At 45.9% G+C, this 27,147-nt stretch overlaps 1 protein-coding gene across 5 annotated transcripts; it reads right to left on the bottom strand.

Moving 5' to 3' along the window:
* Positions 1–829: 829 nt before the first annotated feature.
* On the bottom strand, positions 830–24,519 carry KLF15 (Kruppel like factor 15). 5 transcript variants are annotated; one of them, XM_027882661.1, is made up of 3 exons: positions 24,410–24,519; positions 8,825–9,932; positions 830–2,864 (listed from the first exon to the last, which is right to left on the bottom strand). In XM_027882661.1, the coding sequence occupies exons 2-3, from the start codon at positions 9,865–9,867 to the stop codon at positions 2,696–2,698; spliced, it is 1,212 nt and encodes a 403-aa protein (XP_027738462.1). In that variant the 5' UTR covers positions 9,868–9,932; positions 24,410–24,519; the 3' UTR covers positions 830–2,695. The 5 variants fall into 5 exon arrangements, with proteins under 5 accessions (XP_027738462.1, XP_027738465.1, XP_027738461.1 ...); XM_027882664.1 differs by lacking the exon at positions 24,410–24,519 and adding an exon at positions 14,254–14,376; XM_027882660.1 differs by lacking the exon at positions 24,410–24,519 and adding an exon at positions 11,091–12,344.
* Positions 24,520–27,147: the final 2,628 nt, after the last annotated feature.

The raw sequence follows: 27,147 nt of genomic DNA, 5'->3' as shown, positions 1-27,147 counted from the left end.
GTGGAGGCCAAGCAACCAAAAGCACAGTGCAAGAGATGTCCCGGCTTGCAGATCACCAGAGCATCACGTTCATGCCCCTGTCGTTACAAATGGGAAGCAATGGCTGTTGCAGAACAGGGCGTTTTCTCCTCAGGCCTGAGGCAAGCTTCATACCACAGATCCTTCACATCACTCTTTTAGGCGTGGGTTTACAGAAGAGCCAACTGAAGCGCCTTGGCACCAAGACCTCCGTCATGCCAAGCCTTTCTTTACCAATCTAATCCTGTGACTACTGTTCTTATTCCTTGCTCCTTCCATCCAAGGATCATACAAATGTAAATTAAGTCCCACAGTATCACTGTGATGCATTATTATCCCCATTTTACAAGAAAGGGAACTGCAGCACATGGCCATCGAGTCCTTTGTCTTGGCTCACACAGTGAATCACAGTCACACTCTGAAGCAGACTTGAAGCCCTTCCTCCTTCACACTAATCACTAAAGCTTGAATTCCTTAAAACTCTGCTTGTTCTAATCCATTTAACCACAGTTTTACTGCATCTGCAGACCTGTTCCACAGCAGTCAGAAGCCAAGGAAGGCATTTGGGTCCCAGCGTGGCTGCCAGGCAAAGCGTGAGTGCTCTGGTGAAGGGAGAGCTGAAACATCTTGCACCTTCCAAGAACTTTCTGAGATGAGAAAAACTGAAGATAACTTCAGATCTCTTCCATCGTCTCCCTGTTACAGAGCACCTGAAAAGTTACATCCAGGTGAATCAAAATTTGAAGTGCTATTGTCTTGATTACAGAGTTGGCTACAAAGGAAATTAATGAATAATAATTTCAAGGAGGAATTTAAAATTTCCATTTTCATTTTATTGTCAAAGTAAATATATTTTTATGAAGAACAAAAGAAAATATACAGAATTGTAACTTATGTACACTGGCTTTATAGGTATTTTTGTTTCCAATTTACACAAATTTGATACGTTATTAAAAGATATTTTATATAGATATGCATCTATGTACAGTTTTATTTACATACATTCATAGGATGTGATATAAACCAGTCAATAGATGATAGTTCATTTATATTAATTTCTAGAGGACAAAAGGAATGCATTCATTTTAGCTAGACCTGCTGTTCTCTCACAGCGCGGACTCCTGCTCTGCCTAGCGCTAGGATCTCACTTCCCTATTTCCCATTTTGCCAACAAAAAGGACAAACAGATGGAAAGGAAATGCAACATCCATTATAAAATCATTTCTAATTACTGAATTCTATTTTCTTCTAAAGCTTCTTACAATCGCCAGAGTTCAAAAGGAAAAACAAAACAAGAAGAAACAAAACCAAAATCATTTGCCTGCTACCGTCTTATTATTTTTTTAAATTCCCTTCTTAGCCAGCTATCAGACAAATTTGTTTCTTTTGGCTACTGTTCTCACCCCTTCGCCCACCCCAGCTGCCTGGAGCTCTGACATGGCTGTCGGGGAGGAGAGGATTAGCACTGAAGATCAACCCTAGGCCCAGATCTCACAGTGCTGTCCCACCAGGCCATGATGCCTCCCATCCTCCCTGGGCACAGGCACATCCTACAGACCCTGCTAGCCAGCAGGCAAATGGAGACTTAGCTCCAACCAGCGAGCCCTTGATTCATGGTGGCTGTGGGGATGCCCAGTGCTCGTCAGGACCACCAGGCACCTTTGAGGCTGGGGCCCTGGTTTCTCCCCAAAATCACACAAGAGGATGGGAGCAGAGATAGGAACAGAGCTCAGACACTCCAGGAAATGTCTTCCTGCTGCCTTACGTGCAGACAACAGCTCTTCTGCTAAAGACAATGGATGCTGCAAACCAGACTCAAAGGAAAGCAGTGTGTCCTTCGACACCTGGGCATCCTTTCACCTCGTGGCAGCACAGGACAGAAGCAAGCACACAGTACTGAAAGGCTCCACTCCAAGCCATTTCATCCAGCCTGAGCTTCCCAGTTTCCTGGGATGTGCCTTTGCTTAAATATATATATATACGTATGTATGAATATATATACATAAATATTTATATATAGCCCTAGCCAAGGGAAAGGTAAATGTGAGCTGGGGAAATCAGAGCTGCATAGAGATGTGCATGAAGGCACATTCCAGTGCTCTCAAGCCTTCTCTCCCCCTGTCCCCAACTCCCACTATTCCTCCTCCTATGGCCAGCCCCTACAAATCCTTGGCTCAGGCGACCCAAAAACAAAGGAGTTGTTTTCATTTCAAAAGGAATTTGCTGTTTCCAAACTGGACAAATAGAGCAGCTTAATAAAAACTCACAATGAATGGCCTGTACATGAGCAAAGCCCTCAGGAATGCCAGGGCTATAATTAACTAGCAGCAAGCAACTTTTACATTTTCCTGTGCAGCAGAAAACAGCTAAAAATAAAACACTGTAATTTCCAAAAGAAGCAGCAGCAAAGGAGGGAGAGATAGAAGGAAAGGAAAACAATATCCTTATAAGAAAAAAAAAAAAAAAAAGGGAAGAAGCACCCTGCTCCCTTGACCCAAAAGGAACTTCATTCTCAAATCATCTTTGAAGGAACATGGGGCACTCAGATATGGTGGTATCAAGTAACAGCATTGACTGTTCTGTGGAGACAAATAAATTATCACTAGAAATACAGTGAGCAAAGTGCTGTAATCGGCTGTTGTAAGATGGCTGGGTGGGAAGGGGAAAGCGGGAACAATCAGTTCACGGAGCGGACGGAGCGGTTGCTTCGTGGGAATCGATGCACCTTGACATGTTTGGACAAGTGGTCACTTCTAGCAAACTTCTTCTCACAGACGGGACACTGATAGGGTTTCACCCCAGAGTGGGAGCGCCTGTGCCGGGACAGCTCATCTGACCTGGAGAACCTGCAAGAGAAGAGAAGCCTTTTCAGATAAATGGGGTTTTATATTGCTAAGTCTATCACAGCAGGTAAAAAAATGTCCTTTCAGGCCACTGGGAGACTCCATAAACTGAAAGGGACACAAAAAATGGCTGGTTTGGTCTCAACCATCAGTCAGCAGCAGTGATGGAAACACACAACTATCAGCCTCATGTCATGTCAGCTCTGGCCTCAAAGCAATACATGGGGGCAATGTTTGTACCAATCTCACCCTAGACCCAATAACATGGGTACAGCTCCACAAAAACAGTGCTGCTCTTGATCCCTCTGCCAGTCCTCCTCAAAGCTCCTCCCACAACCTCTGTCTTGCAAATCCAAGCATGGACTCCTCTTAAGCAGAGACAACAACCACCGTCTTTTAGGAGCAGAAGTCTGCTTCAAGCTCCCACTGACACAAACACAATGGATACCCACTAATTGCACCTAGTTTGAGAGGGACTCCAGATAAGAACTACCCAAAGCAATATGACAACTTCGATTCAGATGAAAAATTGGCTTCTGTACATCCTCTTGCAGACTAAATAAAGTGTCATTAACATCCCAATACCAAAAATGCTCAACATTTTAACAGCTGAAGTTCAGGTGGGCCCCAGTGGTCATTAGAATAGTTACTACATAGGTAAATTGAAATCAAGGTTGAACCTTTGATTACCAAAACTGTCTTCCATGGTCTTTTGAATTTTAGATATTTCCCACCTTCCATCTCCATAGAAAAATCCCCAAATAGCCACTGTGAATCCCATAGGCTTTACTGAACTCAAATAAGCTAATTCTTTGGTTTTAACAGCAGGGCTAGCTATATTCTGAGTTTGGACATGACTGGGAGACAGAGGGTTAATTAACAATGTCACACTAAAACAGCCCTGTCCAGATGGGTGCAAAAAATTTTCTGCCTGACAAAGGGCAATTAAGTGTTTTGTTGCCAGAACAGTAACAAAGAGAGGCACAGAAAGAGAGCTTGCAAGAAATGGTATCAGCTGTTTATTTACAATAAATAAATGAAGTCATGGGCACTAGCTGAACAAATGGGGGAAGGAACATGTAGAAAAATGTGCCCTTCTGGCGCAAAATATCACATCACCAACAGAGCGAATACACTACTTTTATAAAAGGGGAAAAACAGAACCACTGGGCTCCTATGAATAAGTCCTTCATGCAAGAAAAGTAAGCTTCCACATAAAAGTTTTAATTAGCTCTGATCTCCTGCCTCTAGTTGAGGAAGAGGGCATAGGCACTGGGAAAGCTGGTATTGGTTTCCTCAGTTCCTGCAGCTCTTCAATCTGGTCATGCTCCTCAGAGAGCACTCAGCCAGTACAAAGAAGATGCAGATACTTGCTATGGGTCAGATATGGTGTGGACACATCTCTCCCACGGGCATTTCTAGGGGAGAGTCTTTTATCCATTCACTTGCACTTCTTCCTTTCTTTGCTTTGGTATCCCCAAGGTGAAAGACCCATATTCTCCATTAAGGACAACGGGCAGATGCCCTTATGGAGCTGTCAACCTGCTCCTTGTCTGGGATTTTCTTTGTAAAGGCTGTGACAGAGATTTCTCTTCACCCCTTGTACTTGCATGTTTCCTTTCTCTAGCACCTCTGCTCTTTTCAGCCTTAGCTTCCCAAAACCACAGTCTGGACCCGGGAGCAGCAGGGTCAGGGATTTCTCCCAAGTCCTTAGCAGTGAACTAGTCCCAGTGCCACATCCTTGCAGGGATGCACTTGTAGAGCTACAGGTGAGTGGGGCTGGAAAGGGCAGGATGTTGCCTGTGCAGGCTGCCTCAGCAGGACTCAGTGCTGGACAAGGAACAGCACTGATGCCGGGGGTAGTTACCACATCCAGGGAAAAGAGTGAGCAGAGAGGAAAAAGTGCCTTTGCAAAGAGCTGTCCTCTTAAACACAGATTCCAAAGGAATAAAACCAGATGTGGCCAGGTTGCCTTGTCCCATGTCCTTGGCCATTAAGGTCACCACCTGCACCAGAAGTGCAGTAGCACACGGCTAATCCTGCACAAGGGCTTCACAAGTGCATTTCGAGGGGAATTGCATGGATGGTGTTGGAGAAAGAGGCGCTTGTCAGGAACGAGCTTGGATGAGTTCATCTGATAAAAATACACTCTGCCTCATAACGATGTCCTTAGCTGAAGAGGCAGGAATGTTGCAACACTGTTCCCCAGCAGTGACGGAAAGATCAACTTACAGAGCCCACAGAAATAAACCTCGAGCTGTCTGTGTGTTTACAAAAAAACAACGCAAAGGTTAGGACAAGGAAGCCGGGAGGATCTAGTGGACTGCAGTGAAATGTTTGCAGCACCTTCTGGCACTGAGATCAACCCAGAAAAAGTGCAAATAATCCCCCATGGAATGCCAAATTCAACCAAAAAGGAAAGCCCCAAGGAACACCTCATCATTCTGTCACTTCCATTTCCTTCGCAAGAAAGGTGGAGGGATCTGTGCAATCCCACAGCAACTAAGAAGAGTCTCCTTCATCCTTCTATCTGGTGGGATCCCAAAGGACTTGTAACTACATCTCCCTTGAAGACAAATCCTAGATCTCCCTCATGTGTAGGACATGTCCTGTGTCTCCTGGCCATACAAGGACATTGCTATGTGGCTCACGGGGCAATAAGAGTCAACAGCTTCAGCCTGGTACTCCATGGTCCCTACCATGGCCACCAGCTGTTGGGGCCAACTCAGGCTGTGCCTCTCCCCTGTAGAGGAGGGGAGGTTCTAAAATAATCCTACTCATCCTGAAAGCTCTGCTACAATAAACCAGCGCACCTCCTGTACACCTGGAAACCCCTTACACAGCACCACCAGCAAGAAAAGCCAATGCAAGACACTTGCCCTACCCTACGTGCAGTACTTCGCATGCTGCACAGTCCCATGCACTCTCCTGGCCACACGCATTATAAGCCTTTAAACACTCCCTGCCAAACCAGGCAGAGCTTATATCCCACTCTGTCACCTGTGGAGCCTCCAGACAGAAGATGCAGTGGGGCAATTCCCTAATCCTCTGGCCTTGCGACAACTGCAGCTTTGCACACTGCTGCACCAGAGGGGAAAGCAGGAGTTCTGTACCACAGCACAGCTACTGGGCCTGGCCCACGCTGCAGCTCTTTGGCTGGGGCTGTCTGAGGAGCAGGGCTAACCAGAGGCTGGTGTGCCAAAGGTATAAGCTGGCACGACACGGATCGGTGCATCGACCGGGACAGCGGGGTATTGAACGCCACGGGTCACTGGCCACTTACACACAAACGCCTCTCTGCAGCCTGCTGAAAACAGCCCTTGCCCTGTGCCAAGAAAGGGCATAAGCAAGCAGAGTTTGGCCTCTTCCAAGGAGGTGCTAGGGTTCTCCAGCTGTCCTAGGGGTTAGCAAAAGGTTTTGCTGTGTGCACACACCTATGTTGCATTTAAACCATGCAACCCATCATAGCAGGGCTGCCCAGAGAGATGGGGAACTTTTAACCCCCCAAAGCTCAGGCACTTTTTGCTAGGCAACACTTTGTTTTGGTTTTGAAATTACTATCTCCAGTGAGGTCAGATCTTAAGTGTTTTTAGTGAAAAAATAAATACACAAGCACAAGAATGCAGTGAAAGGAGGGGGAAAGCAGAGTCCAGCAGTGTTTTAGTGCTTAAATTCATTTGAGATTACATAAAACTGTGAGCAAACAGAGAGTCCAGATGCATTTAACCTAAGTCATGTGAGATTACAGCTCTCATTGAACTTCTGGAAAAGGTAAACATGGTTTATTGATGAAAGGGGACTGAGTAATTCAATGCTCAGTTGGGTCTGGCCTTTGATGTGGGAGCAGGGTGCAGGGGATGTGCAGCAATCTGAGACTGGTGCTGGGTGAGCACAGGAGGCAGCTCCCTGAATGCAGCCTCTGCTGTTGGCTGTAAACCCCTTCTCTTGGAGAAGAGCCCTTCCAAAGTTTGTGGGTTTGGGGGTTTGCAATCACATCCTGGGCTGTGAAATTCAACAAGACAAACAGCGACAGTTTGGAAAACCCTTCCAGCAGTTGTTTCTCATAATGTATTCCTCATAATGTAGGTAATTCGTTTTTCAATCCTATTGGGCTCATCTTTAAAATGTTGTGGTGGTTGGAAGTTCAGGGTGCTCCAGGTTGGAGGACCTGCACTTCTCTTGGCTCAGCAGTATCCTACTTTTGATCCACACCATTCACTGTAATACTGGCAGAAGGCAGGCACCTGTTGTAAACTCCATCATCCTTCACCACTTAATATTTTTCCTAAACGTTCCCCTTGGTTTTGCAGCTTGGGGAACACCAGCTCTCTAATAACATGGAGCTGCAGAAGGTCATCCACAGGCAACACTTCAGTCTCTGCATCTTGAGCCACAAAGTCACTGGGAGCATTGGTACAAATCTCAGCATGGATCAGACAAACCCTCACGTGCCACATGCAATTGCCACAAAAAGCAGAGTTTTGCTTACATCCCAGTGCAGGGAAAGCCAATATGACACCCACAGGCACATCTGCCACCTGTGTGCTTGTATTCTGGCACTCAAACCAAAAGGAGCGAGTGCCTCTCCTGCAGGTGAGGGGCAGCCAGCCTGCAACCTCTGGGACCAACCCACTGAACATCATGGCTTTGATGTCAGGGCATCTTGAGCAGCGAGGCACTGAGCCAGCTCATGAGACGTGCCACCAGGACAAAAGGAAAGAAAATCACCACCGGTTTCTAGAGCCACCATAAACTGATCTCCTCAGTCCTTCCAAGAGGCAAACGTCAAACTGGCCCGGTTGGGGATCAGAAGGTTCAGCTCCATTCTGACCTTTTACCTCAAACCAACCCAGCCATCTCTAACTGCTACGTGTCTTACATACTTGCATTTTTACACAACACTCTCCTGTTACTTTTTACCTCATCTGTTGCCCATGATCACAACCCATTTCCTCATTAGACACTGTTCACTGTAGCTCTGTAGCATATTCTTTGAAAGAAATTCAGTTTAATTTAATACAAGGTAGTTAACATTATGTTTTCTCCCATCATCATTTGTGGTGCTGTATATTAACACTTGCCAGCAGGCAAGTAATACAGCTAATTGGAAAGAGGGAGGAAGGCTCCCATCAAAGTTTCCTTAAAATAAATAGTTGATATTTTTAACAAAGATTCAACTTTTCAACTAGTATTAAAAATAAAGTAAAATAAAAAAAAAATAAAGAGATGCCCTCTGTAAAACGTTTTGCTCAATCAAACCTGCAATCTTTCATTCAAGCAATGCTTAACTCCACCTCAGCCTTCTGGTTATGCTGTTACATCTGACAGCTTTTTGCAACTTTTAGTGGCACCCACGCATTCTTCTGAATGCAGGCAGAGAATAAAACCCTGAGTATGCCAGAGTGTCACTGCCAGCATTTCCAGAAGGAGTGGGATGGAGTGCATTTTCTATGAAAGTGCACAGAATACTGCTTTTAACCACACTTGCTTATCACAGCCCTTCACTGACCATGTTTAGTCCCACACAGTTGGAGCCACACACGTCCATGCACAGCGATTCTGCCCTAAACCACCCAGTTCACTCACAGCTTCAGCTGGTACCAACCACAGGTCTGCTGTGGCTGGTGTGCTGCAACCAGACTGATGCAAACACAAGGTATTACCTGTGGTAATAAGCTTAATCTGACCCTCTAGAATTAAATACAAATTGCAATGCTACTTCTTCTATTTTTTTAAGACACTTAAACAGCTGCTGCCAGCAGATGATGCTCTGCTATTTCATTTATCAAAGCCCCTGGATCACCTAACAGAAAGAAAAAGGTCTTCATTCTCAAACCAACCAAACAAGTTCTGGAAACAGAAACAGTTTATCAACCAGAGTACAAACCTACTTGCCCAGCAAGTTAGGTCAAGTAAGCAGAAAGGGGAAAGGGGATTGGGCAGAGCTGCACCCCAATACTAACCTCCATCCACAGCCCGGCCACGTGCACGCAAAGGGCTTTTCTCCTGTATGTCTCCTCAGGTGGGCTTTCAAATGGCTGCTTTTTGTGTACATCTTGGTACAACCAGGAAAAGAACATTTGTGCATTTTAATGAGTTCAGCTGCAGGGTTCTTTTGAAATTTCTGACCCATGATGATTCCCGTCTGACCCTGGATCATGCCTCCTGGCCCAATTGGCTTGGCAGCGATGGGGACGGGAGCAATGCGGACAAATTTAGAGGACAAGTTCAAATTGGACGACTGAACTATCTGAGGCACAAGGGCAAATGTCTGTCCTTGGATGTTGACTAGAAGCTGTGCAATTTTAATATTTTCCTGTGCTGGTCCTTGGGAACTTGGGCTCGTGTTGGACTCCTGTTTGATCTGTACAGGCTGAATTTGGAGCATAACTGGTATCCCATTCTCAAGGGTCATTCCTCCATTTGAAGCTTGGCCACCTTCCGTTGTGCTGCTCACCTGTTCATTTTTACTCTCTTTCAAACTAGTGCTGGGTAGCATGTGGTCTTTTTGCTGTAACGAAGCACCAGAAACTTGGCTGCAAGCTCTCAAGTCCTTGGTCTCATTTTTAGGTCTTTCTTTGAGCTCCAAGTCCATGTTCTCCTCCAAAAATTCCTCAATTTCCTCAAGTGTGGGCTGAAATGGTCCTGAGTCTTCCATATCCACAGCAAATTCAGGCAACCTAAAGTACTCCTCTTTCACTATCGGCTGAAGTCTCCTTTTGTCCCACCATGATGTATTGGTGTTCCCCAAAGATGCCTGGGACAATAAGTAGTCTAAGATACTGTCCTGACTTTCTGCACTGGACGTGCTTCCATAGCTGGAGCTGAGGACCTGGGAGTCAGGGCTGGAACAAGAACAAAAGCTGGACGAGTCGCTGTCATCTTCTGACAGGGGAGAGGGCAGCATTTGGTAGGACCTCACCCCCGCTGTCATGTCCCCAAAGTATCCAAGAGAAGATCTTGTAGATGAAAAGGACTCATCAGTAGGCAGCAAGTGATCCACCATTCCTGGGCGATCTCTTAAGGATATCCCAACAGCATATACCAAGCAGCCAAAGTTCAGGTGAGAGCCTGAGTGTACGAAAACAAAACAGCAACAGTCAGAAGTTGGTTTAATCATTTATCTCCATGAACTAAAGCTTGGAAAGCCCTCTAGCTCACAGGAAAGTCCAGAGCATGCAGCCTCACTGAGTACACATGCTGCTACATGCTTTGATACGTCTGTACCACCCCCAAGGACTGTCAGGGCCGAAGCGTTTTGCAGAATTGCACCACGTATTTGCAAAAGAATTCTTTCAGAAATCATTTCCCAACTGTGTGTGCTCTAGATTTACGTCTCCGTTCCAGAATAATACTGGCAAGAGAAAATAAATTATGTGCTTTCGCCTAACACTGAAATCTACAGCCAAAGAAGGGAATAGGGAGGAAAATAATAAAGTGCTGAAATTTTTACCACCCTCCCCCCCAAAAAAAAAACAAAAAAAAAGTTTATTGCTGGTGACCATAAAATGCAAATCCTTTTCTTATCTTGTAGCTTTCCACCACTTTATTTTTAACTTCCTCAGTTCTACAAATATAGGCTGTTCAGCATAATGCAAGGATCAATCTAGCAGGAGCCAAAAATATTTACTGTGCTTCAGCATTTACTAGGCGGATTTTCCCCTCCAGATGTAATGAATCAGTGCGCCAACGTCATCATCACCTGCACTGTCCTTAATAAGGCTGGCACTGCACTGAGCTAATTACCATGTCCTGCAAGCCAGCTGGAGGCTGGTTTCACCTCGCTGCTCCATGTTCCTTTCTCTCCGGGTACGGAGGTTGATGTGAGCTGAACCTCGTGCCAGTTGCTAAACTGGGAGGGCTGTACGAACTGTACAGACCCCCGGCATCTCAACCTGCTGTGAGCCATGATGGGCAGCTGCGCCGCCAGTTTCCCCCTCCCCTGTGTTGAGGCGCCGAGCGGAGCATCCCGCAATCCCGACTCACGTGAGCCGTAATCCCACTACAACCCCACGGAGCCACAACAGCAAGCTCACCCTCCCCAGCGCAGCCCACCGCAACGCTTGCTGACGGCGGCGATTGTCCTGCGCTTTCCCGCTTAAGGCAAAAAAAACTTCCTAGAAAGGTTTCTGGGGAGGGAAAGGCAGGATGGACATCTGCGTATTTTTTTCTTTCCCTTTCCTCCACCTCCTCCCCGAGGAAAAAAAAAAAAAAAAAAAAATTGCTTACGGATGGAGACTATGCCTCCTAGAGAGCAAACGCAGAGACCTGCCGACGGAGCGAACACTGGCCCTCAGTCATTCGCTCAAGGTGACTGATTGAAAACAGGGCTGTACATGTGCATAATAAAACAACTCTTTCTGTGGAAGGTATGTGGACTGCAGAGATAGAAGTCATTTGATCAGCCTATGAGGTTTTGAGTGTGTGTGAATTAGGAGGCATGTGACCCAGTGCGAAGGAAATGCCAGTCAATCTTGTTACACGCTGTCATTTTCCACAGGCTCTGCTGCTGCGCTTTGGACGCTTTGCCATGAATAGTCAATAGCTCACAGTTTTGTGCAGGGAAGGGGATGGTTGCTGCTGCTGTGGCAGAGCATCCTTGCTGCCTCATCTCCAAAACTTGCCCTATCTTTCCTACTCCGGAGAAAAAAATCAAAAGGTGTCTGTGTGCTCAGGGCTGCAGGAAACGCAAGGTGAGATATTTTACACAACATGCCTAAAGAGCTCTGTTCCATTGTTAGCATCTATTAATATTTCACAGGAAACAGGGGGGGAAAAACCCCGTATTTCTTAAAGATATGGCTTCCTCATTCAAACACATATGGAGGAAGCAGGGAAGGATTGAAAGAAAGGCTTAAAAGTAAGATTGCACATTTTCCTGGTATGCGTGTCCTGTCAGTCAGCTATGCCTCAAACAGATAATGAAATACCCACATGTGCCTGACACGAGGAAGTTCAAACAGAGGTTAGTGGCTGTTTTGTGACCTTAACCTATAATCATTGCTTATAGTAAAAGTGAAGAGTCAAAAGAGTTGAACTATTTCTAACACGCTTTTTTTTTTTTTTAAACTCTCTGCGTTGATGGAAAGTTTCCCCAGCAGAAGTCCCAGAGCTGAACTATTCCAGTTTTGAAACAGAAAACACAATCTGCTTCTGACGAGTTTGTACTGACATCCAGTAAGAATTCACCCAAGCAGATTGTTTCTATCTTGCATCAAAAACTGGTGACTGTCTTATGAAACTTGGGGCAGAAATAAGGACTTGCCCTCAGATGGTTTCTGATTCTTCCTTCTATGTCTGCATTGTTCCAGCTTAAACATCTGAAGAATGGGGCTGTGAGAGAAAACTGGACTGCAAGATGTGTTTTTCTAAGAAAAGCTGGCGTGCTCTGCATGCACCAAAAGCAGTTGGCAAAGTTCTTTAAAAAAAAAAAAATCATAAAATGCCTGCAAAAACTAGAAAGCAGCATATCAAAATATCCATATCTTTCACTGGGAATAGAACTAAACTGTAATTTGAATAGGGGCTTAAACGAGGGGAAAATTAGAACCAAGCCCTAGCAACTGCTGTGGGCCAGTTATCTCAGCAGAAAACAGCCAGCACGCTTGTTTCCCATCTCCTTTGACAAGGAACATTGTTACTCAGTGTAACCAGAGTCTTTTTAAGAAGGGACTGTCAGAGGCAAATAGATCCAGGCGCATTAAGGGCCAGTTCTGCTTTCTGTGCTCTCTCAAAGCTTGCAGAACAGCCAAGAAGATTTTGGGGAATGCCTGGAATGCAGGATCAGGCCCTGGCTATATTTTTCTCCTAAAGGCCAGGCTAACAACCAAAAGGCTTTCATCCCTACTTTGCCTGAAGGCTCAGCCAAAACCAGAAGATTAGAAAACAAAACCAAAATAAGCCAGGGCTGTGAAAGCTATGAAAACTAATGATGCTGTTTCCATAAAGCACTTTCATCTCTAGGAGCCCTGAAAACATGTTAGAAATGTAAGCACCTATAGTGAGACCGCAGTGCCTGAGCCACTGAAAACAGCCTGTTCTGGAGTGAAATACAGCAGCTGTTCAGCAGCACAACCGTCTCCAACTTTTAAGAGTTCCCTGGGTTGTTATGATGTCCTTTCTGCCAGAAACATGTTGTTCTGTTTAAAACCTGTCCATCTAATTGCCGGCTAAAAAAAACAATGACAAAAAAAACCAAAAAACCAACGGAGGAGGAGTATTTTGATGCAGAGCAACATTAAAATGTTAAGTCCTGGGAACTTGCTGAAACACGGGGACCTATTTCCTAGTCCGTCATTTCTGGACACTCAGCCCAGCACAACTGATCACCCAGCATATATGAGATGCTGACAGTCATTTCCTATGTATACTGCCACAGCTTTTTCTAGTTTAAGACTAATCTCTTTAGGGTTTTCTCCTGTTCCCTAGAAGGTTTTAAATCTGTTCAGGCTGACTCCTGCTCCACAGAGTGTGCCATAAACCAGGCAGTAAACCAGGCCCAGCATTTCTAAGAAATTAAAATAGAAATGCATGGGGGTGGGAACTAATTAAAAAAAATTAATAAAAAGAATCCACGAGCCATGAGTAAACCCATTTGCTCTCCTCTTTTCTGCGAAGTGGCTGTGCTGCTCCCTGGACACAGGGGGGTGTTTAGAGTCTCCCTGTTTGTTTTTTTCCAAACCCACCGCTTCTGGGAAGCTGCAGAAACGTTCCCAAAGCTTCCTCTTCTGAAAACTGTCCCACTTCAGCCCCAAACTTTGGTTTCCACAAGAGGAAGCACTTCACCTGCAGAAGGCACTGGCCAAGTCCTCCCCACGGAGCATACCCCACTGCCTCCTGCACCCCGGCAGTGAAGGGTGCCCCAAAATAACGCGTGGCACCAGCTGCCTGGGCAGGGAAGGGAGGGCCAGGGTACATACAAATTCCCACCCCAGCACAAGCACCGCCAGGTTTCCACGGCTGCAAAACATCTGCTTATTTGGTTTTTTGATTGTGGTATTCTGTTTTGTTTGTGTGTGTGTGGGGGTGTTAATTATTATTTTTTTTTTTTTTTGGTTTTCCCTCCATCCCTTTTCAGGAGGCTTTGGGGACTCGAGCTCCCCCTCTCTTCCCCCCCCTCCCCCCCCCTCCCGGCGTGGTCCCCTGGTCGCGATGACCGGGAGTAAACCCCCCTCTCCCCACCTGTCACTCCACGGCACGGCGCCGGTCCAACCCCAGAACAGACCCCCAGCCCTGGCCGCAGCCCGGCACCCTCCCGCTGCACCGCCGGGGGTGAAATTTAATCTGCCACCTGCCCCGTGAGCGGGCAGCAGCGGCACAAACACCCCGGCCGCCGGTGCGATGCTGCGGGTGCGGGGGCATCGCCAGCCGGTCGCCCCCCACTCGCCCTTACCTGAACTCCTCTGCGAGCCGGGGCGGGGGGAAAAAGGCCAGGAGCGACCAGAAGAATGCAAAAACAACAGCGAAAAAAGGGGGAAAAGAAATCCAGAAACCAAACAACAAAACCAAGTAAAAAAAAATATTATAGAAATAATAATGATTTAAAACAAAAAATAAATAAACAAGGGGGGGGTGGGGGGAAATCCCACACACAACAAAACCGCAGAATTAAAAACAAACAAACGAAAACCCCAGAAGCGAACAAGAGCAGAGCACGATGCCGCGCAGGCAGGAGCGGCCCCGGCGGACGCGGAGCGGCGGGAGGCGGGCGCAGCTCCCCCGGGAGGCGGGTGCGCGGCTGCGGAGCGCGGCCCCGCTCCCGTAGTACTATATCCCCCTCACATGACGGGCGCCCGGCGGCGGCGGGGGAGGCCGGGGAGAGGCTCGACCGCGTCCGCCGCCACCATTGGCCCCGCGGCGGCGGGGGCCGGCCCGGCACCGGCCTCAATGGGAGCCGCGGCACCGCCCGGACCGGCCCCCGGGGCGGCGCTGAGCCGCCCAGAGGGACCACGGGGACGTGTGAATTCCGCGGGGGATGCGCGGTCCTGGGAGAGTTTAGAGGGGCCTGTAGCGATAGGACAGGGGGTAATAGTTTTTGAAGTAAAAGAGTGTCGATTTAGAGTGAATGTAATGAAGGATGCTTCACGATGAGGGCGATGGGACACTGGAACAGATTGCCCGGAGAGGTGGCAGATGCCACATCCCTAAGAACGTTCCAGCTCAGGTCGGACAGGGCTCTGAGGCAACTTGATCTAGTTGAAGATGTCAGTATTCACAGCACTAGATGGCCTTTAGAGATCCCTTCCAACCCAAACCATTCTGTGATTCTGTAAGCGTACAAGTCTCTGGACATCTCCAGGAGATAAGCAAGTCCCTGGGGAGGTGCAAATCCCTGGAGGAGTGCGAGGAGTCCCATGCCCTTTCCCTGCTGCATGCCCCTCCTGCCCCACACCCTCACACCTGCCCCTTTCCTGCCTGCTGGAGCTTGCTGAGGGGACTTGCAGCATGATAGAAAGTATTGGGATTTGGGACATGTTTCTCTCCCTCCTCGCATTGTTATTACAGTCATTACTCGTTTTAATATAAATACATATACTAATTTATATATATATACACACACACACTATAGTTATGCAATATTTGGCATGGATCAGGATCATGTTCAACCCCTGCAGAGGTGAAGCCCACCTGAGGAAGCTCACAGTTGTGCCAGCTGCTGCAGAAGTCAGTTTTTCTGTTTAATCGGTGGTTTTTCAAATTCAGTTTTTTCTTTTTTGGGAATGTGAAGTGCAGGATACCAGAATGCAGTGTTATGACAACAGGTCTGCGCACCCTCTTCTGAGAGCACATGGGACAGCACACCATTCCTACTCTCTCACTGTGGACCTCACTGTCCTGCAAGAAAAATGAAATATTATTTTCATTTTGTGGTAAAACTGAGGCACAGAGGGTCAAAACAAATGTTTGTGGCAAACCAAGGTGCAGTCTCATCTCTCTTCAACTCCAGCTCAGTTTAAACTGGCAAAAAAAATCCTCCATCTGTATTTCTTCTGAATTGCCAGTAACACATTGCACATCCTGCCAAATGTAAACCAGTCACTTTCCAAGAGGGCATTCAGCCTCAAAAACTCACTGCAACAGGGCCTGGCAGTAGCACAGAGGTGACCCCACAGGTGTGGCCTCACTCCAGGGAATGGCCAAAGGACCTGGGAATGCTGAGGGCTCTGCTCTCATGCACATACCTCTCTCTTCCTCTCCACATTGTCTCAATGAATAATGCATGAATACACACTCATCACAATCCTAGATACTATATTTATACAAGTACATCAGGGCCAAATTCTGCATTAGTGTAACTCCACTGACGTAAAATGCATTACATTGGTAAAAATGTTGGCCTTAAATACTTTTACCCAAAATAGATGTTTGGCAAACCTTGCTTTACTGCTTTCTCTCAGTTAAAACCACTTGTTCCCTGAGTTGGCAAAGGACATAAGATTTAGATACAGATAAAATCCAAGCCCTCAAGACTGGGCTTAAATGGGATTTGAATTGGCTGTACAGATATGAAATTCCTAACCATGAAAACAACCAAAAGCTGCAATCTTGATTTTATCATTATTACAACCTATGGAGGCATTGGGACGCATTAGAGGTTTCTCTAACCTATGTTTTTGCACTTGCAGTAGACAATGTCTTTACATTTTAGTTACAGTAGTTCCCAACTTCCTCTAAATTGCTGGAGAGGTACTGAGGTTCCATATTTACTTTATGTGGAAATAAAAGGGTGTTCTGCTTTTCAAGTTTCATCCATTTTACTGGGCCCACAAGCTTTTTGCTTCTCTAAAAGCACCACTCAGGCATCTGCCCTTGTGTAGATGCGCGCTGAGATGTAGGAGGGATCTCATGCTTTTTCACATCTGAAAAACCCTACAGAGCATCTTACCCTTTCAATATAAGGCAACAGTGACCACTGAGAGGTGAAATGCAACGGAAAATGTCAGGAAAGTGTAACTAAGTAGTCTGTGTCTCTCCCTGAAATTTCCCTGGGGGAACAAAAAAAAGTATTAACGATGCAGGCAGGCAGCACACAGCACCAGGGAAGTGAGTCCAGAGCATGCAGGATGAACCCCTGACCTGAGCTCACTCACACTCTATGACAAGTTCTGGATGTACTGAATTTTTTACAGGTGTCCAGGTCCCCTTTGCCATGCACACAGAATCCATGGGAAACTTCAGCAGCCCTTCAATGTTATTTCAGTGACTGTGTCTTAGGCATTCCTGGGTGTCCAGCACTTTGTGGAAACTGCTGTCTTGACCAGGATACTGGACATCAGTACACTCTGGACAAATATTCAAAGTCCTCCTTTTCTGCCCAGACAAAATTTCTAGACAGAGGAAAAGGACTCATTAAAACCAAACAAACAGGATATATGACAGTACAAGTTCTGATGCCTCACTTCAGCACAAACCTGGCACTGCACAATAGAGAATACACAAAAGTCACTGTCACCTTGAGCCAAGATCTGGGGGCTGGGTGAAACCTGCCCACAGTTTCATCCTCTCCAGCATCTTTCCTGAGTAGATTTCATCAGAGAAATTTCCTTTCCTAGAATGACCACATTGTTTTACCCATGACTCTGCTGGGATGGCCCTGAACTGCAGCCCTGGTTTTGGTGTCTACTGGCACAATTTGGGGCTCAAACCTAAAACTGAGAATTACAAAGTACAGGGGCAGGTGCCAGCCTATGGGCTGACTCAGCCACTTCTCCATCCCTCTGTGATCTCTGAATGCACTTCTCAAGCTGTGGACTGATTTACTGATTAATCCTTCAGAGTCCCATGACAGTGAAAGCAAACTGACACACATCTAAGTTTTGCTCAAGGTTTTGGAAAAACTACAAGCCTTTATTAACAGCAGGAGAAATGCAAAGATCTAGGCAAATATAATGATTTCTGATCCTTTTGTCTGCCAACTTTTCATGAGAACCAGGAATGATTGTTGGGCTGGGACAGGCTTTTGGGAATGAGTTTTTATGTAGCTGTGACTGATGTCTCACATCAGCATCTTTCATTTTGTAATGCAGCACAACTGAGCCCCCACTACCTGCTACAAAATACATCTGTCTTTTCCCTTGCCCCATCATTTTTGTGCATCACTAAGAGATTTCATTTCCTCTGTTCATCTCTTCAACAAGTCCTTTGAAAATCTGTTATTACTTCTGCTCCTTGATATTACTTGGGGATTTTCCATTCTCTCTTTTGTCACCTTTCAGGAGAGAACTTCAGTCAAACTGGTTGCCCTGCTCAGACAAGCTTTCTAGCATTCCCACAGCCCAGTCAAACACTGGGAATAACCTAAAGTTAAGGTCATTTTAACTGGCTTTTTTCTGATGGCTGCATGTTAAAGATCTAGTCAGGAAAGGCAAATAAACCTCAGTATTCAAGCTCTTAAGAATTTCCCTGGAGATAATAATTACACTGCTTTCTAAAGTTAAAAAGGAACCATAGGCTGAAGCTGTTCCCGAGTTGTTTTGTACCACGTAGCAGAGACTCATTAAAGGTGGGAAAGGCAGCAAAGGGCTCGTCCTTTCTACATTCAGCAGTTTACACCTAAGAATTGTCTGGCTCTGCCCACACATTGCCTTTCCATATGTTCTGTACAGAGGCTAATTTTTCATACCTCAAGTTTTCCCATCTTTTGTACATTGCCTGCACAGTTCTGTGTTACAAATTACTTCTCATTTTTGAGGACACTGGAAGGAAAAGTGTTTGGACTTCATGGACGGGCAAAAAGAGGGATTTTGTTGCATCGAGTGAGTGCTTTGCTGTCTTTAGAGGTCACCTGTGGTATTTCTGTCCCAGCCCTTGCTATTTCCCATTTACTGCAGCAGTAAACTATTAGTAATCCAATGAGCCAACCAGACACCTGGCAAAACAAGGGTTAGTCAGGCTGAATTGATTATTCACACATTTCCATGTGATTTACAAATCAAGGTTGCTCATTTCCAATGAAAGAAGCAAAAATAATCAAGCAGAGAAAAAATATTAAAGGAAGTTCAGATTCTTTTAGGGGGGTTTTATTTTTTTTTAAATTAATCTCCTGCAGATGGATCCCTTCCATGTGCCACAAAGCCAACAGTCACATCTGGCTGAGCTCCACTGGGCTTCAGCTTTCAGCACCAGAACAGTTACATAGACAAAGACGGGACAAAAAAAACCTGTCAGACTCTCCAGTAATGTTATGATCACTTTAACTCAGCAGTCCTTGACACTCACAGATAAGGACTGTAAGTTCTCTCGGTACTACAGAAATATTGACACAAAGAATATGTTTATGCCTGGCTGTGGCTCTGCAGGACAAGATGGAAACAACAACAGCAGTCTCAGGACTTAATTTCTTTGGCTTTGCAAGGGCATCTCTGCTGCAGGGCCAACTGTTTATTGTGTTTTTATTTTTTTTTTCTTTCCTTCATGGGTTTGGAAATTATGTTGTCTTTTCAAGTCAGAATCACAGGCCTAGGGGGAGATAAGTTGGAAGAAACTCATTTTAGGATTTTTTTTATGTTAATATTCGTTTGACTATTAAAGACAGTGGGGATCTGGGGAGGATTTCTGATTTTCTCCCAAACTTTCTCTTCATTAATATACGGAGAGAGAAAACGTCAGCTGACTTTCTGGCCGCATTTCTCTAGGCCATCTTTAACCATGTCCAGCTCCAGCCTCGGGTTTCCATGCTCTGCATTTTAATCTACTGGCAAAGCACCCACAAGCAGAGCTGTGCCTGCTGACATCATGAACGTCCGAGGGAATCAGACCACTTTCTGCAGGGATAGGGGTGGGGCTGAGTGTGCGATAGACAAGTTGTCCCATCACTGCCTCCCCTGGAGAGATGAAGCACAAGAGCTGGGGCCCAGCTGTTTAAACCCCAGTCCTGAAGCTGCACAGAAGCCGATGCCTTCGATGAGACACACAAGGCTCATTGCGAGAGGTTCAAGAACGCAGGGAAGAGCCTGGTCCAAGCTATCCCTCATGAAGATGACTCAAGGACAGGAGGTCTGTAAATGTAACGAAACCCACTGGCTCACCTCAAGGAAATTCAGCTCCTATTTCTGCTCACCCAAGTTTGGGAAAGCAAAATAGACTGGAAGAGGTACAGGAAGAGCTGGGCCAGGATGAATGTTGGCTCCAGTTCAGAAGTGGATCTGTAATAAACTGTATTCCCCTGCCCTCTCCTGGAAGGAATATGCCAGAGCTGGGTGCTTTTGTGCAGGATATTTGGGCTGAGCACTCCGGGGAAGTGACTCAAGGTGGTGAGAGGAGATGGTGATTTTCAAGATAGTGTTTACAGGAACAAACAACTGTGACCATATTGTGTCCATCATGCACTGCCAACACCACATCTGCCAGAAACTGGCACACCTCTAACAAATTTCCATGTTCTCAAGGAAGAGCTGCCTGCCCGTCTGGCCATTTGTGTTGGATTGGGAAACAGAGAGGGTGACCCAACCGATGGAATTCAGAGCCTCTCTCTCACCTTAAGCAGGAAACACAAAGCCTACACAAAAACTCCAGTAACCATCCCTCAGGTCACAGCAGAGCATTGCCAGGTCAGAAATGCAGCACCTTGGCACCAACAGACAGTGCTCCTGTGGGCACCAGTGCGGAACAGACCCCATTGCTTGAGGATTGGTGGGAGCCCAAGGAGGTTGACTCAGTATCTTTGGAGGTTCTAGAGCAGAGACAACACCGAAGTCCACAAAATCAGGAAGATCCAGGTCTGGTGTCAGATCCTGAACCTTCTACTGTGATGTTACTGTTGACCCTCCAGACACACAATCCAGTGAATATGACCCATTCATCTACATTCACACACAGATATGTTTGGAGCTTTTGCAAAGCTTCTTGCTTTTCCACAGTCACAAGAATTACATTTTTTTTTCTAAACACTGAACAGCCAAAGCAATACTAGTCCTGTCCTACAAAGGACTGATTAGCAAATCACTGCTGTTGAGATAATAATGGGAGCAATGAACCACAAGACCCAAGTGTAGAAACTATAAATAAGTCTCTGGTTCAGTAGTTACAGCACAGGTTTATGGATCAGGACCTCTGGAAGCACAGGATCAACAACAGGTCCACTGCATAACCTCACAAGTGTCTCACATACTTCCAGGTTATTTTGCATTTGGGTTCCACCAAGTCTTTCTAAACCCAGCAAAGAGTTATGTAAACAGATATCCTCCAACATATCTGGTAGGTAAATCACTTCTGTCTAGCTGGGGTATCCCCAGCCAAGAGGAAAGGATGCATAGGAAACTGTGCATTGTAGACAGGCTGTGAGCAAATGCTGGTGGGGACATTATCTTTCAAACCTTGACTAACTGCTCTGCCTTCATGATAGGGGGAGTCTCTGAGAGCAAAACAGGCACTACATAACATCTTAGACAGTTCCAAAACTGGTTTCTTTCCCTGCTCCACCCAAATATGAGTCCCATTTTCTGGGTTTGAGGTACTTTCAACACATTTCCTTACCCTCTCCTTCACCCTCTTATCAAAGAGATGAACTTCAATAAAGTTCAGTTCCAGCTGCCTTAAAAAGCAAGAAGGTTTGTACTTCCTGCTTCAGTACAGGGGTTAAGAACAATGTTTCTGTCCAACACAGAAATAGATGTTAAATGGAAGTTGAGTTATATCCCCCCTGTGACTAATGTTCTAGCTTGTTTTCTGAAGTTAATTCTTCATGTGCTTTTTTTCCCCCTCTTGTACTTTCTTACATTTGTCCAGACTCCCATGTTCCTGAGGGACTAATTACCCACTCAGCAGTTACTCTGAAGTCCAATTTTAATAGCTGGCAAAACTCTATTCCTCTATGCAAGCTTTTAAAATAATTCCTCAATTTATTTCAAACAGCACCACTCTCCAGAGCTTCTTCCCAATTTGGGTTGCTCTGAACTGAGATTCATTTTGCTGCTGTTGAGAGCTGACTGCTTTGCTTGTCACAGGGTAGATACTTTCTGCAGAATAATTAATAATAAATAAACACACAAGGTTTCCCCCAAACAACTGGATTGCTCATATAAAAAATTATCCGTTGCGATGCAAGCCTCTATTTTCTCATCTAATGCAGTAACAAACTAAAACCACTGATTCAGACCTGGATTATTTTTCTTCAAAACACAGATGTGATCATAGTAAGTGTTTTCATTCACACCCACCTTGGACTTGTCAAAAAATTGGGGGGAAAATTAGTCATACGTTCTGTGATCTAAAGATATCCATTTTCTAATTCTCTTGGTGTTTGGGAGCAAAATATTCACCCTTGCTGATGTAACAAGCAATAACAGAGAGCTAAATTCAGATTACTGGCTTATATTTTTTCCTCACAAACACTGCTTGAGAGGAAACCATGTCCTTTCCCAACCGTGCTACTATTTACATGTCTATACGGTCAGAAGAGACTCACCTCATCTCCTTGCTCTGCAGCTTCTCCACCTGTTCCCTAAGGATAATAATCATGACAATGTATAATCCTGAACAAACTGATGTTCACAGAACAGACTTCAACTGTCTGGTGAAGGATATATAGAAAATAGATTATGATAAAACTTTTTTTTCAGGACAGCAGAGTTGTGCTCTCAGCACAAGGAATATGGCAGCTCTTATGAGAAGAATCTGTAATGGAAGAGAATAGCACATCTTACTTAGAGATTTTGTTCTCTTCATCCTCTTCTTAATTACATGCTAATGCATTTTTTCCTAGAGAAAAGTTATCTCTGAACATTTGCACATAACCCAGTCTTTGTCCAAGTGGACCTGGGACCCATCTGCTGCAGAGGCTGGTGCAGCAATAGTCCTCAGCTCTCAAGCCAATTTACCCCAATGATTGGGCAACATTTAGATGGTTTTGCTTAGGCTTGCATTTAACAGTGACCATCCTGTGAACTAATGCAGGCAGCAGGGCTTTTCTAGAAAGCACTATGGATCTTGTCAATCAACAAGCATCATCTCTCTTATTATAATGAAGCATTGACCATGCAGACTTGTCAGAGTGAGCTGAAGTTCATTGTGGTAATTTCCTTTGGAATTCTTGTCTAAATATTACAGTCCCTGAGGTAAACACTGGCCAATTTCTGCCCTGCAAAGTGTGAAGCATTGCCATGCCAGCCCTTCTCCTCTCAGCCTTCTTAAGACAACCAGTCCAGAAAACTTCTTCTGCTTTTACACCTAGAAATAAACTAGTTATCTCTACCAAAGAAGACAAAAAGAATGTTGGTTCTGAAATGTCAAATTTTTCACTTCTAGCATGCAAAATCTACTATAATCACAAGTGTAAGTTATTTGCTGATGGGACCCACAGCAAACCAACACAGCAGCACCAGTACTAACCAGGAGTTTCACTGGTGGGCTCAGCAGAGGCTAAAGAAATCAATTGCAAACTCTGGATCTTTTTGTCAAAATTGATCTGGTAATTAAATATTTACTTTCAAGACTTGTCTCAGTCCTATTTCCAGCCCAAAATTACAGATTCTTGAGAAACACCTTACCTCTTCACCTACATTCAAAAACCCAATCTCTTCCATTTTTGTAAGGCTAGCATTTTTTTTAATACAGTTTTCTACATCTTATGACTTTTCACTTCAAAAGCCATTTTGATGTGAGCCATCAAAAATGTTCCTGTGAATGTAACAGACTCTCTTTCACTTTCCTCAGGGCAGATCTTTGGGAGCAGCTACCACCAGCAGCCCTGAGCTGCCTAAAGGAGAAGACGCTGTGCACAGCCCCAGGCATGCTGGAACTCCTCCTGCTGGATTGACAATTTGGAAAATCCCAGTATTTCCAAAATCCAAGCTTGGGAGCTGTTCTTAATCTGTCATCAGCTTTTTAAGAAGAACCTAAGAACTGTCAGGACATTCATAGAAAAACTGAAAACGTCAGACACTCCTTCCTTCCCCCTGACCTACGTGCAGTGCTGTCAAAATGGACCGTGGCTTGGCCCAGCACACTGTGGAGCGAATCAGAGCGAAGCATTTCACCAATCTTGGGCTGGATTCAGCCCACCTCAGACTGGGTCTGGCAGATGTGAAATGTCAGCAGCCACTTCACCAGCGGGTGAGTTCGGCGGGGTGCAGGCAGTGCTCTCAACGGTGCCAGGAGGTCGCAGTGAATCACATCCTGCTGAGCAGCACACGGTGTTTCCCAACCCGCCTGCCCTGCCGCAGCCCCTGGGGAGTGCAGAGGCTAATGTGCCTCTGGGAAGTCCTGCCCCAAGGATGTGCCAGTCTCTTCCTTCCCTGCAGCACTGGTAAACCTCCCCTGAGGCAGTCAGGTGTAGCAGTGTGTTGTCACCCTATTTCATCACGGCTTGTTGGGTGCAAGCTGAGGCTGCTGTTGCTTTTGCCTTCTCACAATCATCCAAAATAGCTGCTTATAGGTAACTACTCCTATCCTCCTAACCAGTGCCACAGAGATGGAAGACAAGCCACATCAGGGATTTACTTGGAACACCTGCCATGCTACCTGCTGCAGCTCCATGACAAATGGCCTTTGCTTGTGCCAGCCAGTATCCCAAGCTCGGGAAAAAGGCTGCGAGTTTGACGGTATTTTATCTGCTCACGAGTCAACAACAGAGGATGCTCCTTCTAAAAATCAACTCCCGTTTGCTCTCAGCCAGAGGTTTCCGGAGCAGCAGGATTTTGCAAGGAAGAAGAGCCAGGTGTGTAAGCAGATCTCCACCGGGCAAAGTGGCAGGGGCCACCTGTGCTGTCAGTTGGTGGCCCATTAATCACCCTGCGCGGGGTGAAGTGGCAGCAGCCCCGCAGCTGCGGCAGCGGCACATGGCCAGCCCGGGCCCTGCCAGCCCAGGGAAGAGGGACAGTATTGCAGCCTTTGACGTCATTCCAGAGGGATCAAGCTCAGACATCTGTCCCAGTCAGAGATTGCACATGGCCCCCCCAGAGAACAGACACGTTGTGCAATGCCAAAACAGACTCTACTGAGGAATCGGGCACATCCGTGCCTGACAGCAACGCAGCTCAGCGCCGTCAGGATCAGCCTTGAGTGGGTAGAAACGGCAAGAGTTTGGCAAACAAATTGATGAAAGTCTGCTCAAAAAGCTGTTTAATAATTTGCCTTCAGGTAAAAACATTTTAAAATAGAGGGGATGTCACTGTGCAGCAGCAAAATGGTGGAAAAAAAACCTGTTTGCCTTCACAATCAGAGCTGTTTGCATGGGGTATAGGAAAGGGTTTCTTGGATTTTTTCTTTTTTTTGGGGTGGGGGGCATTGCCTAGTACAAATGGGCTTTGGAAAGAGCAATAAAGGATACAAATATCCCAATATCAAATATCAATTAGCATGAGTGTTTGGAGATGTTTAGGTTTTCTCTGGGTAAAAGAATCAATGAAGATTCATGGGAAAGCCAGAAGATGGTGATGCTTTTGGAGATGTTGGAGGGGAGAGAAATCAGAGCACACAAAAAGACTCCAAGGCCACCAAAGGACCTTGACACAGGCAGGAACACAGAAAACCCCAGGCCACTTGACTGGATGTTTGGGGCAAATGTTTCAAACTGAACTCATGTGTGGGATGTCACCTCCAAGGAGAACATGAAGGGCCAACATTTCTGTCCAGGCAATAGAAGATGAGCAATGGAAGGACCACTGGGCTCAAAGAATCAAGAGTTGGATGTTTTTCAGAAAAGGAATGAGCTCTGCTTTTCCCATAAAGGGCTGAACAGAGCTGCTGGTGGATCTGCAGCCTGCTGAGGCAGAGCCGCACAAAGTCCAGGCATCCCAGGGGAGGCTCAGCTGTGCCACGGCTTTGCTGCAGACCAGCAATGGGAAGGTGGCCCAGTCATCAGAGCCCAATGGGTGAGATGAATCCTCATAAAAATACAAGCCAACAGAAAAGCTTCAGCAACCCAGAACGAGAGGTACAGAAAGGAATAAAAATGCTGAAAAAAATCGTCTTGAGCAGAGGCTCCTGAGCCACACTGGAAGGCAGCCTCTGTGTGGGACAGGGCCAGCCTAAGGAGCTGGCACTTCTCGACCCTCTTTTGGAGCCCGCTGAGACCCAGACAGGAGACAAAAAAAAAAAAAATTTCAGCTCAATTACTCCTCCTCCCTCACACCCACTTTTGAGAGGAAAACATGCCAGGAGCCTTCTTTGGCTGCCTTCAAGCCCACAGACCTGCTGAGGAGCCACGTGGGCTGCTTTGAGGGGCCGTCTTGAACAGCAGCACCGTAATGGTGCTGCAGGATTTACCTCCTGAAAAGGGATCAAACTGTGGCGCAGGATGAGCACAGCCCTAAGTCCCAGGTCTAACACTGTATGGGGAGGGGAAGGCAAATCAGGCAAACTGCTGGAGGTTTCATTGGGCTTAGCTCATTGCAATGCTGTATATTCAAACAGAGGAGCTTAAAACAGCTTAGATGTACTGTAGTGGTAGAACTCCTTGCTTCACGACTTAACAGTGTCAAAGGCAGAAAATTATTTACAAGATGCCAGAAAATACAATAAACAAGAGTGTTTTAACTAGTCCCTTGAGAATGTTTTAGCCATAGACCAGGCTAAGAAAGCACTGAAAGGTCTACAGGAAACTAAATATGTAGATAACAAATTTAAACACCCTTATTTTACAAGACCCTTTCCCACAGCCACCGCTGATCTGAATAGCCTGAACAAGCTCCATCAGATTTTTATCTGGGAAGCTTTAAAAGTGGGAACTGGCAAAAGGGGCTGGATCTGAAAGACAGGAACCAGATGCTTTCCCTTCAAGGTACAGTCTAGGGAAATTTGGATCAGTAAATTTTAGCTTGTGTAACACACACATGTGGCAGACTATTGGAGAGGGTACAGCATGGCAAGCATTTTCAGGCTGTTTTCCATACCTAGATGGTGTCCTGCTGCTATATCTAATAGGTTCATAGTAAGACAGAGACTGCCAATCTCAGCTGGAACTAAAGCTGTCCCAAAACCAGGTAGTTTGCCTTGGACACACTGCTGCTGACAGGGGAAAAGCCATGAGCAGGCAGGGAGCAGAGTCCCTGCTGAGTCAGCCAGTGCCCAGGGCCCCCCTGAGCTTCTCTTACAAGACTGGGCTGACCAGGTTTGCCAATATTGCACAACCTCTGGGGAGATGGGATAAGGAGACAAAACCATTGCAGTGGCACCTGAATGCATCTGAGCCTCACAGCAGCCTCCCAGTATTACAAAATCCACACTCATATCATATGCAGGTGGTAGGGTTTCTAATTTAGAATCTGCATTGGAACAAGAACAGAGAAAGAATTCAAGGGTAGTGCCTAACCTGGCAAAAGTCTGCATTCAGCCAGGTGAGACTGTT

Source organism: Empidonax traillii, unplaced genomic scaffold (assembly GCF_003031625.1).
Source record: "Empidonax traillii isolate 1590-97213 ecotype Southwest subspecies unplaced genomic scaffold, ASM303162v1 scaffold109:size1658292, whole genome shotgun sequence".
Taxonomy (NCBI): Eukaryota; Metazoa; Chordata; class Aves; order Passeriformes; family Tyrannidae; genus Empidonax; species Empidonax traillii.
The sequence above is the reverse complement of the archived record's forward strand: the minus strand, read 5'-3'. Positions and strand labels throughout refer to the sequence as shown.

What these genes read in the sequence shown, in the direction of transcription:
- KLF15 (XM_027882659.1), bottom strand. Translation starts at nt 10,770, where the DNA reads ATGGCTCACAGCAGGTTGAGATGCCGGGGGTCTGTACAGTTCGTACAG. An exon ending in CAGCTGGCTTGCAGGACATG is followed by an intron (nt 9,933 to 10,607) that starts GTAATTAGCTCA and finishes TCGTACACTCAG; the next exon opens with GCTCTCACCTGAACTTTGGC. An exon ending in TGGCCGGGCTGTGGATGGAG is followed by an intron (nt 2,865 to 8,824) that starts GTTAGTATTGGG and finishes CTTCTCTTGCAG; the next exon opens with GTTCTCCAGGTCAGATGAGC.